We start from the raw sequence: 12,482 nt of genomic DNA, 5'->3' as shown, positions 1-12,482 counted from the left end.
CCTTCTCTCCTGTTGAAAACACACAGAACACCACTTCACTAGTTTCTAACATGCAAAAAATTTGGATGGTAGACCTTTGCAGTGCAGTCCTCTCTCTTATATATATATATATATATATATATATATATATATATATATATATATATATAAAATCCTCTTCCTGTGGCATTAAGCTGGGTTTCTAGACTTTGTTGAGAAGATATTCATGGCCTAGGTACAATTCCACCTGTAGTGCACATGCTGATAAATTAAAAACTATTAAAATGTTGCTTATGGGCCTAGGGGTCTTTCTTTAACAACCCAAGCACTACAGGTGAACTCATTCCTCCCCCCTCCATTTTGTAGAGTAAATAGTTGGCTTTGATGGACCGAAGCTGCTTGAAGGTCATTGTATGCATCCAATACCAATCCAAGATGGCGCTGGCTTACTGTGGACACTGTCCTAGTCGGGGGTTTTCTGTTACAAACCATTGTAAGCTGGATCCCTACACATGAAGGCTCAAGTATAACTATCTATGGCTGGTCATGATTACATCCCAAGTAAACATGGTCTGTCCATGGATCTACACATATACACATTGTTGTCCTCTTCTTTCTGATTAAAATGGTGGCATTACCCAATTGTCTTGTAGCACGCGGCAGCTTCCAAATCATTTATTTGTGGGTTTCTTTTTTGCTTTTGTGATAAAAAGGAAACAGTCGGAGTGTGTAATGTTATTCCTCTACGTGGTGGTGTTGTTTGCTTCTCCATCGCCAAGAAGCACTGCCTATACTATGATAAATACAATTAAGTTAACAGGAATGCCTTGAGCACCAAAGGGTACGGTCTCATCTGTAATTAAAGGACAGATATGGCTGCCAGTTCTCTCTGGCCCCATCCATCTCTTGTCCAGGCGTGAGCTGACCTTCCACCCCTGACCTGTGGCTATTGAAAGGTAAGTATTGGATGGAGTCCATGGAGGATAAAGAATGAGCCAGGAGGCTTTGTGTTTGCCATCTGACGTCCCAGGAGCCCTGACCTTTTCACAAAGACTTATTGATCCATTGATTCCTGAGAAATGAGCAGCAGAGTTGGGAAAAAGTGCCTCTGAGGCAGCAAGATTAGTATGGATCAAGTTTTAACCCTTTTCATGCCTGCCGAGTAGCAGGGAATCTGGAGGAAACTGAGCAGTGAAGCCGGCAACTCGTTTTGAGTAGCTTAGAGAACCTGATATAGGCCGTCCTCAAGTTCAAGTGGAGTCATACACCACCCCCTTTGGTAAGACGAGGAGCTGACTATTACTGGTGCACCAGGTCCTATGGACCCAATACAAGTAGGTGCAATCAAGTTTGTTAGTCCAAATGATGACAACCAAAACTACAACTCCCAGAATCCACTGGTTTGCTACAAGAAAGCCCGGAACTGGCAGCCTGGTGCCCTGTGACAAGGAGTTACCTGTTCATGCTTTCCTAGTTTGCAGGGGTTTCCCAAAGCACAGAGGCATTGAGTTGTAAGGGATGCCTCTTGGGTGTCCACCTATCGCAGCCCCTTCTGGCACGAAGCTTTACGCTGTCTTGAGGAACTTTAAATCATTGTGGGTACAATTGATTTAGTGGTGGAGGAGTAGTGTAAGGGGCTAGGGCTTGTAGAGTATCTGTTGCTGAGGGCAGTTAGATAGGGTTGTGGCATAGGGAAAACCTAGTGCTGGTTCAGTCATATCCCAATAGTTCATTTTAGTCCTTCGACAAGGGGATCTTGCATGTCGGAGTACTGGGCTGCCTGGTTGGGATTCAAAGTATTTTCCCCACCCGGCACTTCAAGTCATGAAAACTGAGGTGTCGGGTCTTTACTACAACCTCATGCCTGTTTGTTCTACCACCCAATGCTTCCAGTCTCTTTATCTCATGAAAACCTAGGCTGCCACTTCCTGTCTCTCTATCTCATGAATACAGAGGCTGCCTGGTCTTGATTCCATCTCATGCCTCCTTCACCCACCTCCCTACACTTCCTGTCTCTTTATCTCATGAATACAGAGGCTGCTTGGTCTTTAATCCACCTCTTGCCTCTTTCATCCACCACCCCATGCTTCCAGTCATTTTATCTCATGAATACCGAGGCTGCCTGGTCTTCATTCCATCTCATATCTCTTTCTTCTACCTCCCTACACTTCCTGTCTCTTTATCTCATGAATACTGAGGTTGCCTGGTCTTGTTTCCACCTCATGTCTCTTGCCCCTCCCTACACTTCATGTCTCTTTATCTCATGATTACTGAGGCTGCCTTGTCTTCATTCCATCTCATAGCTTTTTCTTCCACCCCCTACACTTCCTGTCTCTCTCATGAATACCAATGTTGCCTGGTCTTGATTCCACCTCATGCCTCGTTTCCGGGCCACCTACACTTCCTGTTTCTTTATCTCACTCCTGCGCGTTGTTTTCCATCCTGCGCTCTCCCTTTGTCGCTTTCTGGTCAGATACCCTGTTCTTTCCGTGGGTTCCGGCCCAAACCATGTCACAGGACTGGGCATGTGCTGTGAGCATGAGTGCTGGGGGCAGACGCTGACAGCACGCTGTCCAGGCGGTAAGGGCCTGCGGTTTGAAGCACAGCGAGAGGAAGCGCTTAGAATCACACGGCGAGTGAAGGGCGTCGCCGGTGCTAAGCCTAGCCGAGCAGACGCCTCCTTCACCCCGCAGCCGAGGTGGGGAAAGGTTTGACAAGATATTTGCGCCTAATGTGCTCATTAGAGCCCAGCTCACGGACGGGCCTAGGAGGGCGGGGTGGTGGGCAGGAGGTGGGGTGTTGGTGGGCAGGAGGTGGGGGTGTTGGTGGGCAGGAGGTGGGGGTGTTGGTGGGCAGGAGGTGGGGGTGTTGGTGGGCAGGAGGTGCTCGCCCATTTAATAGGTTTCGTGAGGGATGCCTCACCGCGAGGTGCGCGGCTCTGCGGCCAGCCAGCGTGAAATCACATCTGGGAAGACATTGTTCACATCGAAGCATGATGTGTCTGACAAGTGATGCTACCAAGGCCCCTCCCCGGGGTCAGGGCCCGTGACCGACTCTCTCTCATCTGAACATGGCCAACTGGCCACCGGGATCCGGTGCAACTCGAGCCCTGAGGCCGATGGGCCCCGGACCAACCCCAGCCCTCTGTGGCCCACTGGGACCCGGACCAACCCAACCCTCAGGGGCCACTGGGACCCGGACCAACCCAGCCCTCAGGGGCCACTGGGACCCGGACCAACTCAGCCCTCAGGGGCCACTGGGACCCGGACCAACCCCAGGCTCTGGGGCCATTGGCACCCCACCAACCCCAGCCCTCAGGGGCCACTGGGACCCGGACCAACACCAGCCTCTGGGACCCCACCAACCCAACCCTCAGGGTCCACTGGGACCCGGACCAACCCCAGGCTGTGGGGCCATTGGCACCCCACCAACCCCAGCCCTCAGGGGCCATTGGCACCCCACCAACCCAACCCTCAGGGGCCGCAGGGACCCGGACCAACCCCAGCCTCTGGGGCCACTGGGACCCCACCAACCCAGCCCTCAGGGGCCACTGGGACCCGGACCAACCCCAGGCTCTGGGGCCATTGGCACCCCACCAACCCAGCCCTCAGGGGCCATTGGCACCCCACCAACCCAGCCCTCAGGGGCCATTGGCACCCCACCAACCCAGCCCTCAGGGGCCACTGGGACCCGGACCAACCCAACCCTCAGGGGCCATTGGCACCCCACCAACCCAGCCCTCAGGGGCCACTGGGACCCGGACCAACCCAACCCTCAGGGGCCATTGGCACCCCACCAACCCAGCCCTCAGGGGCCACTGGGACCCGGACCAACCCCAGGCTGTGGGGCCACTGGGACGTGGACCAATTGTAACCTCTGTGGCTACTGGGATCCAGTTTAACTCAAGCCTTAGGGGTCAATAGGATCTGGTCCAATTCAAGCCACTGGGGTCAACGGGATCTGGTCCGACTCTACCGTCTGGGGCCACTGGAGCCCAGACCAACTTGAGCCCTGGGGCCCGGACCAACTTGAGCCCGGGGCCTGGACCAACTCTAGCCAATGGGCCCTGGACCAACTTGATCCCTGGGGCTACTAGGATCCAGACCAACCCCAACGTTTAGGGCCACTGGAATGCAGACCAACTCCAGCCTCTGTGGCTGCTGGGATCCCTTCTAACTCGAGCCTCTGGGGTCATTGGGACCTGGTCCAACTCTAGCCTCTGTGGCTGCTGGGATCCCTTCCAACTCAAGCCTCTGGGGTCATTGGGACCTGGTCCAACTCTAGCCTCTGTGGCTGCTGGGATCCCTTCTAACTCAAGCCTCTGGGGTCATTGAGACCTGGTCCAACTCTAGCCTCTGTGGCTGCTGGGATCCCTTCTAACTCAAGCCTCTGGGGTCATTGAGACCTGGTCCAACTCCAGCCTCTGTGGCTGCTGGGATTCCTTCCAACTCAAGCCTCTGGGGTCATTGGGACCTGGTCCAACTCTAGGCTCTGTGGCTGCTGGGATCCCTTCTAACTCAAGCCTCTGGGGTCATTGGGACCTGGTCCAACTCTAGCCTCTTGGGCTACTGGGTTCCAGGTCTAAGTCGAGCCTCTTGGGTCTATGGGATCCGGCTCACCTGTAGCCTCTAGGGCTACTAGAACACCGCCAAGTTGGTCCACTTGGTTACAGACCGGATCTAGCCTCTGTGACGACCGAGATAAGGATATAGTCAGGCCTCGGAGATCAGGATTGACTCCAGCCTGTGGAGCCAGTGGAAACCAGACCAACTCCAGCCTCTCGGCGCTGAATCAACTCCAGCCTCTTGGCGCTGAATCAACTCCAGCCTCGGGACCACTGAGGTTTGGACCAATCTTGGGCTCTGAGGCCACTGCACCAACTCCAGTCATTGGTAACCTGGATCTTCTAGTTACAATCATGGCCATCTATGACCTCTGAGACCCTGAATCCTGGAGCCACTGAGGCCCTACCTAACACCTGCTCCTGAGAGCTCCTACTCCAGCCTCCTGGCTTTGAGATTGTTACTGAAATGTGGACAACCCAGGTGCTTAGGATTCTCATGAAAAATATACAAGTGATCATCCGCGCACCACAGGCTCCTCCTGATTCTTCCCCGAGACACGGATAGTGCCCAGTAAGAAGCTGTGGTACAGGGCTAACCCCGATGTCAGGGGACACAGCCTATGCAACAGCGCCTCCTTCTCTGGAGTGCATACTCAGCCAGTCATCCTCACAGATGTCAATTTACCCAAGTCCCAGCTGGGATCTAGGTGACGTCACAAGGCCTTGGCCACCCTAGATGGCACCACAGAGCTGTACATTTGCCCCACAATTAGGCTCTGACAATTATCTGATTTGCTGCCAAGGAGCCCAGGAAAGGCAAGGACTACAAACTGCACAAAACAAATAGTGTAAGTATGAGGTCTGGCCTCAGCAAATGTGTATATATATTTTTTAATTGATTTGTTTAAAAGGCTATGCAATATAAATGAGCAGTTGGAACGTAAACAAGAAAAAAAAACGGAAATAAAATAAAAAGAAATGAAGAGATTGGCCAACCATTCCTGGAATTGAAGTGCTCTGTTTTTAAGGTGGATGTGCACCTGGAATGAGAAAATGCCCTCGCTCACTGTGCAAGAGAACCAATGGCCGGAGGGGGCTGACCCGTTGCCCCATGATGTAAAGTGACCACTGTACAATGTATATGACAATTAACAGACCAATGGATGAAGATAACTGACACAAATCCCATCTATGTATATCTATGTGTATGAATTGTTAGGAAGAGAGGTTTCTGTAATGGGTGCGTAATGTTTTTTCTTTTAAGCTGCAAACATTTGCAAAACTCCTGATTTTCACACTTGGCGAGGATTTAGAAGTTTCCTGGTCTGTCTTCTGCCAGGGAAATCTTTCACCACTGGGCGAGATAGTTTTCATTTTAATAGACAAAGTAAGAAAAACCTTTCTCTGCAACTTTAACTTTTCTATGCAGCATGGTACTACAAAGTAGACTACTGTCTTGTTCCTGTGAAGTACATCTATTTCAAAATCATATTGTTAGAGTAAAATAGGAATATAAGCAGCAATAATTGTATTCAAAGCCTTGGTTTGCGGCAAAACCTTCAACTTGAAAAATTTCTCATCCTCACTAAGTTGGGAAAATCTCCTAACATTTCATAAAGGTTGCAAGAAGTAATTTGCTGCTTCGCATATCACTAGTATGTCGTTGGGAAATGAAGGCCGCGTGCAGTGGAGGAGGAGCTAAAGTTTGACGCAGGCTAGAGAATGGACAGATTGACCCAGCTTCCAGAACCTTCTCTACTGACAAACTTTGTCCATGTGAAAGTCTCCCCACACCGCCCCCTGGTGGCGCCTCCCTTGCTGGGCATCCACAGCGAGACTTACCGTTGAGGTTGGAGGTGAAGCAGAAGGCGTCGTAGAGCTCGTCGTCCTTATGGCGGTAGCCATAATTCCGCACACCGACGGCGGAGTCCTTCTTGCCACATTGTTCGCGCGGGTTAGAGATGGGGTACTGTACGGAGCCATCATCCAACCACCCGGCATTGCACCAGTCCAGCCCTTCCACCCAGGCTTCGTGGAGCTGGTCGTAGGAGGCCAAGATGCCATCCTGCTCCAAGCAGGCCTTCTGAGCTTCGTGGAAGTTGAGCTTGTAGCGGCCAAGACGTGGATGGTAGGGGAACACCACACCTGTGCGGAAAAGAGGCAAAAAGGCAATAATTCTACAATTACCAAAGAAATGAGTAGGGTTTTTAAAAAACATCAACGTCTTCAGTGTCACTTCAAAGCAACACATCTGATTATTTTACTCTACAGCAGCTAGCTGCCAAGTGTGCCTGCAATTATTGTATTGTGAAGCATGCTCAATACCAGATATTAACTGATGCACAATCACCAATATTATCCTCCGACCAATATCCAATATTAACTTGTACGCAATTCCAGATTCTAACCAATGCACAATTTCAGATATTAACTGATGCACAATACCAGATATTAACTAATGCAGAATACTAGATGTTAATTGCTGACCAATGTCCGATAGTAACCGATGAGCAATTCCAGATAGCAACAAATGCACAATACCCTATATTAACTGATGCACAATAACAGATATTAACTGATGCACAATAACAAATTAACTAATGCACAATAACAGATATTAACTGGTTAACATCAGATATTGGTTGGCAATGCACAATTCCAGATACTAATCAATGCACAATACCAGATATTAACTGATGCACAATACCAGATATTAACCGATGTGCAATTCCAGATACTAACCAATGCACAATACCAGATATTAACTGATGCACAATACCAGATATTAACCGATGTGCAATTCCAGATACTAACCAATGCACAATACCAGATATTAACTGATGCACAATACCAGATATTAACCGATGCGCAATTCCAGATATTAACCGATGTGCAATTCCAGATATTAACCGATGTGCAATTCCAGATACTAACCAATGCACAATACCAGATATTAACTGATGCACAATACATACCAGATACTAACTGATGCATAATACCAGATATTAACCGCCAACCAATATCCAATGTTAACCGATGCGCAATTCCGGATACTAACCAGTGTACAATAGCAGACATTAACTGATGTACAATGCCAGATAGTAACTGATGCACAATAATAAATTAACTAATGCACAATAACAAATTAACTGATTCACAATAACAGATATTAACGGCCGACCAATATCCAATATTAACTGATGCGCAATTCCAGATACTACCTTATGCATAATACCAGACATTAACTAATGCCAATACCAGATATTACCCACCAACCAATATTAACTAATGCACAATTCCAGATACTACCTAATACCAGATATGAACTGCTGACCAATGTCCGATAGTAACCGATGAGCAATTCCAGATACTGACCAATGCACAATACCAGATATTAACTGATGCACAATAACAGATATTAACTGATGCACTATACATACCAGATACTAACTAATGCACAATATCAGATATTAACTGCCGACCAATATCGGATGTTAACCAATGCACAATTCCGTATACTAACCAATGTACAATACCAGATATTAACTGATGCACAATACCAGATAGTAACTGATGCACAATAACAAATTAACTGATGCACAATAACAGATATTAACCGCCGACCAGTATCCAATATTAACTGATGCGCAATTCCGGACACTACCTAATGCATAATACCAGATATTAACTGATGCACAATACTAGGTATTACCCGCCTACCAATATTAACTCATGCGCAATTCCAGATACTACCTAATGCCAGATATTAACTGATGCACAATACTAGATATTACCCACTGAATAATAACCAATATTAACTCATGCACAATTCCAGATACTACCTAATGCATAATACTAGATAATAACTGATGCACAACAACAGATATTAACCGCCTACCAATATTAACCGATGCGCAATTCCAGATAACAAATGCACAATACCCGATATTAACTGATGCACAATACCCGATATTAACTGATGCACAATACCAGATAATAACTGATGCACAATAACAGATATTAACCGCCAACCAATATCTGATACTAACCAATGTCCAATTCCAGATTCTAATCAATGCACAATACCAGATATTAACTGATGCACAATAACAGATATTATCAGCTGACCAATATTAACCAATGCGTAATTCCAGATACTAACCAATGCACAATACCAGATTTTAACTGATGCACAATAACAGATATTAACTGATGCTCAATGCATACCGGATACTAACCGATGCACAATTCCAGATACTAACCAATGTACAATACCAGATATTAACTGATGCACAATACCAGATAGTAACTGATGTACAATAACAGATATTAACCGCTGACCAATATCAACCGATGTGCAATTTATGATACTACCTATTGCACAATACCAGATATTACTCGCCGACTAATAACTAATATTAACTCATGCGCAATTCCAGATACTACCTAATGCATAATACTAGATAATAACTGGTGCACAATAACAGATATTAACAGCCAACCAATATTAACCAATGAGCAATTCCAGGTAACAAATGCACAATAACAGACATAAAGTGATGTACAATAACAGATATTAACCACTGACCAATATCCAATATTAACCGATATGCAATTCCAGATAATAACAAATGCACAATACCAGATATTAACTGATGCACAATAACAGATAATAACCGCCGACCAAAATCGGATATTAAGCGATGCGTAATTCTGGATACTATCAATGGACAATATCAGATATTAACCAATAGTTCAACATTTTGAAGCTGCCTCCAAGGAAGATCCAAATCTGCCTCAGCCATTCTTGGACACAAGATGCACTGATTGGGTGACGTCAGACTGAAGCCGCTAGAGTAAAAAACCTACGTCTGACCCCAGGAGATGACCCGGAAGATGATGCAAACTGTATGAGTATAGTGTAGATGCATGTCAAGAGAGAGCGCGTATAAGGGCAGTGTTATGTCAATACATTAATTTGTAAATATGTGAACTTTATGGGAATTATTTGAATGCTGTGAATATGTAAAAAGTATGAAAACATTTTTCATGTGGTAATATTCTTGATTTTATCCGCAGCCATAATCCCTACTTAATGGATTTACATTAAACTTCATGAGCAATAAAATACTTTTAAAACATTTGAAATCAATGGTGAGGCACTAAAAACAGACTGAAGGGAAGGTAAGACAGAAGGAATTCATCTTGAAGACCATCCAGAACTTTACACGACAAGGAGGTGGATGTTCCGGAAGCAAGGAGCGGCACCCGAGAGTTCCCAGCCTCCCAAAGGATGGTGTAAAATGACTGGGTGATGTAGACAAGAGGTATAGGAGGCTGGCTCAGTATATGGTGTACACCTATAGGTGAGGCACCCTGTACTGAGTCGAGGACACCTTTAGTGATAGTGTGGGAGATTCTAGATAACCAGAGCTCTCAAAAGGGTAGCTACGGAGAGCAGCTAAGGCTTATCTATGAGGGTGTAAAGCGGTTGCAAATACCACACAGGTCAATCAATGATGTACACAAAGGAAAGAATCACACCAGTGTTAGAAAATATGTCACATTTATTGGAACACATACTCTAGAACTAACTTTAGTATATCTCCTAACCGGTGATATGAACATACAAAAATATACTTAGCAACAGGTAAGTAAAGGCATACGATAACATGGGCCCCTATGGGGAGGGCAAACCATATACTAAAAAAAAGTAATGTGAAAATCACTCTCAACCCACACTAGCACCTAAGTATCCTTAGGACTGGGGAAGTTCTAAAACCCCAAAGGTAAGTAGGTAGGATTCCCAAGTCACCAGTGTGCAGAGTTGTAATCCCCTGTCAGTGTCTATAGGATAACATGGGGATGTCGTGGTGGGGGATTTCGCATTTTAGGACATTTCCCATTGGACCCAGAGAAAACCCATTGGGACGAGGGAGGTTGGATTGTGCCTCCACCTGTGGATATACAGAACAGTGGAGTACCTACACCAGGGAGCCCAGGTGCATAGGGTGAAGTTGTTTTGGAACCTCCTGCTAAAGTCAGTGGGGACCTGACTTGTCCAGCTGCTGTCGTGACCCGTGGATCAGGTCAGTGGAACCCAGGCATGGATTCTTTAAGAAGAGGACCTAAGGAAAGAGGGGGGCGGAGTCCAGACCACCCAGAGGTGCGCAGACGGTGCAGGAGGCAATGCCCACCTTTCTTGGAGATGCTTTCCTGTTGGATGGTGGACAAAGAAGTGCAGCTGTGGAGTCCTGGTGATGCATGAAGATCCCAGGAGTCATCCATGAGCTGTTCCATGCTGTTCGTCTAATTGCAGAGGGGTCAGTGATCAGCGGGACCATCAACAAGCCTTGGAAAATTCAGGGAAGTTTTGCACTGAATTTGCAGGATTTGTGGCGGCCAGCAAGGTCCAGGGCACCCAACCTTCGCAGGTACATCAGGGCCAGCCCTCAGCATGCAGAAGACCCAGTAGGAATCGATGGGGCCCCCAAGATGACCCGCTAGCAGCAGACACAAGGAGTCACAGGAAGGCCTCAACAGCACAACTGGCCTTGGCAACAACAAACAGACACAGTGCACAAGTGTTCCCTCCAAGCAGCTCCAGTGGGGGACCACAGACTTCCATACAAACCACCACCTGTGTTGTACAGCCCATGGAGTCCGTGGGACAGCAGGATCCACAAGCCAGTATTTGTCATTGAGGTGCCTGTGGATGCAAAGAAGTTATTCCTTCACTCCAAGGGAGATTCCTTCCTGCTTTCCTAAGTGCAGGCAGACTCCCTGTGACTTTGGAAGATGCACGGCCACAGGGTTGCAGAAGCCTTTGCAGAACTTGGAAACAAAGTTGCAGTAGGAGCCCTCCTACTGGTTACAGTCTTGCTGTTGGTTCCAGCGAAGAACAGCAGCGGTTCCGGTGTCCAGATTGCAGAAGTGTTTTGCAGATGGTTCCTGAAGTCTTGCAGATGAATCGAACGTCCCACCCTCAGGGGAGCCCTTTAGTACCCCAGGAAGGCTGATGGACTGCATGCAGTGACCGACCTAATATAGGGGGTTAGGGATGTCATGAAGCTGTACTGACCAGTCAGATGCTCCCAGGGGCATCTGCGCATCTTCTTTCCAAGATGGCTGAATCAAGTGGCCACCTGTCAGAGCTCTGTGCACCTCCCTGGGGAAGCAGCTGGACAGGGAGGTGGTCACTCCGCTGTCCTCTGTGAGGTTTCACATCAGAACAGGAACCAGGGGTTCCTGCACTGGTACGAACTGGTTTATGCATGGAGGGCACCAAGTATGCCCTCCAAAGCAGTCTGGTGGTGCTCAGAGGCACCCCCAACCCAGCTCAGTGACACCGATTTCTAAAGAAGAGGTGGTCAAACCTCTATCTTACAGGAAAATCTTTGTTCTGCCTTTCCCTGCCCGAGTTAGGCTCAGCAGCAGGAGGAGGAGGACAGAGCAGTGTCTCTAGGTCAGCAGCAGCATGGGCTGGCATGCAGACCCTGCAAGGCTGTACAGGCAGACTTTGGGGGATCCCCTAGGGAACCCCCAGAGTACATGGTATCCTGTAATAGCAATGGAATCTGTGTAGCTGCATGATTCCAATATGTTTAATAACAAACATGACTATGTTAAGTGAAGTCATTAGGTAGTTGGACAACTTGTGTTGACCAGTGTCCACTACATGCCTTATGATGGCTTCTCCGCACTTATAAAGCCCAGGAACTGGAGTCAGGGGGTTGTAGTACCACCTCTGTTCATGCAGGGGTGCCCTCACACTGAGAACCATGCACCCTGCCCATGGGCTGAAGGGCCTACCTCAGGGGTGACTTGTAGGGTCAGAGTGCATTCACCATGATATAAGGGAATCCTTATAACTGGAGTGAAAGGTGCATGCACCAATTCACACAGGCTGCAATGGCAGGCCTGTAGTCACAGTTTGCAT

At 47.6% G+C, this 12,482-nt stretch overlaps 1 protein-coding gene and 1 pseudogene across 2 annotated transcripts in view; one reads left to right on the top strand and one right to left on the bottom strand.

Annotated features, from left to right (window-relative positions):
* Window positions 1-6,046, top strand: part of LOC138267980 (trichohyalin-like) — a 38,120-nt pseudogene extending 32,074 nt beyond the window's left edge.
* The window catches only part of HAPLN4 (hyaluronan and proteoglycan link protein 4), a 130,781-nt gene that overhangs the window by 34,893 nt on the left and 83,406 nt on the right, over window positions 1-12,482 (bottom strand). For both annotated transcript variants that reach the window (XM_069217417.1, XM_069217418.1), the window contains exon 4: window positions 6,386-6,688. In XM_069217417.1, coding sequence (XP_069073518.1) covers window positions 6,386-6,688 — 303 coding nt within the window. The remainder of the gene's footprint in view (window positions 1-6,385; window positions 6,689-12,482) is intronic.

The sequence above is a fragment of the Pleurodeles waltl genome, chromosome 12 (assembly GCF_031143425.1).
Source record: "Pleurodeles waltl isolate 20211129_DDA chromosome 12, aPleWal1.hap1.20221129, whole genome shotgun sequence".
NCBI lineage: Eukaryota > Metazoa > Chordata > Amphibia > Caudata > Salamandridae > Pleurodeles > Pleurodeles waltl.
This window is presented reverse-complemented; position numbering and strand designations above follow the sequence as displayed.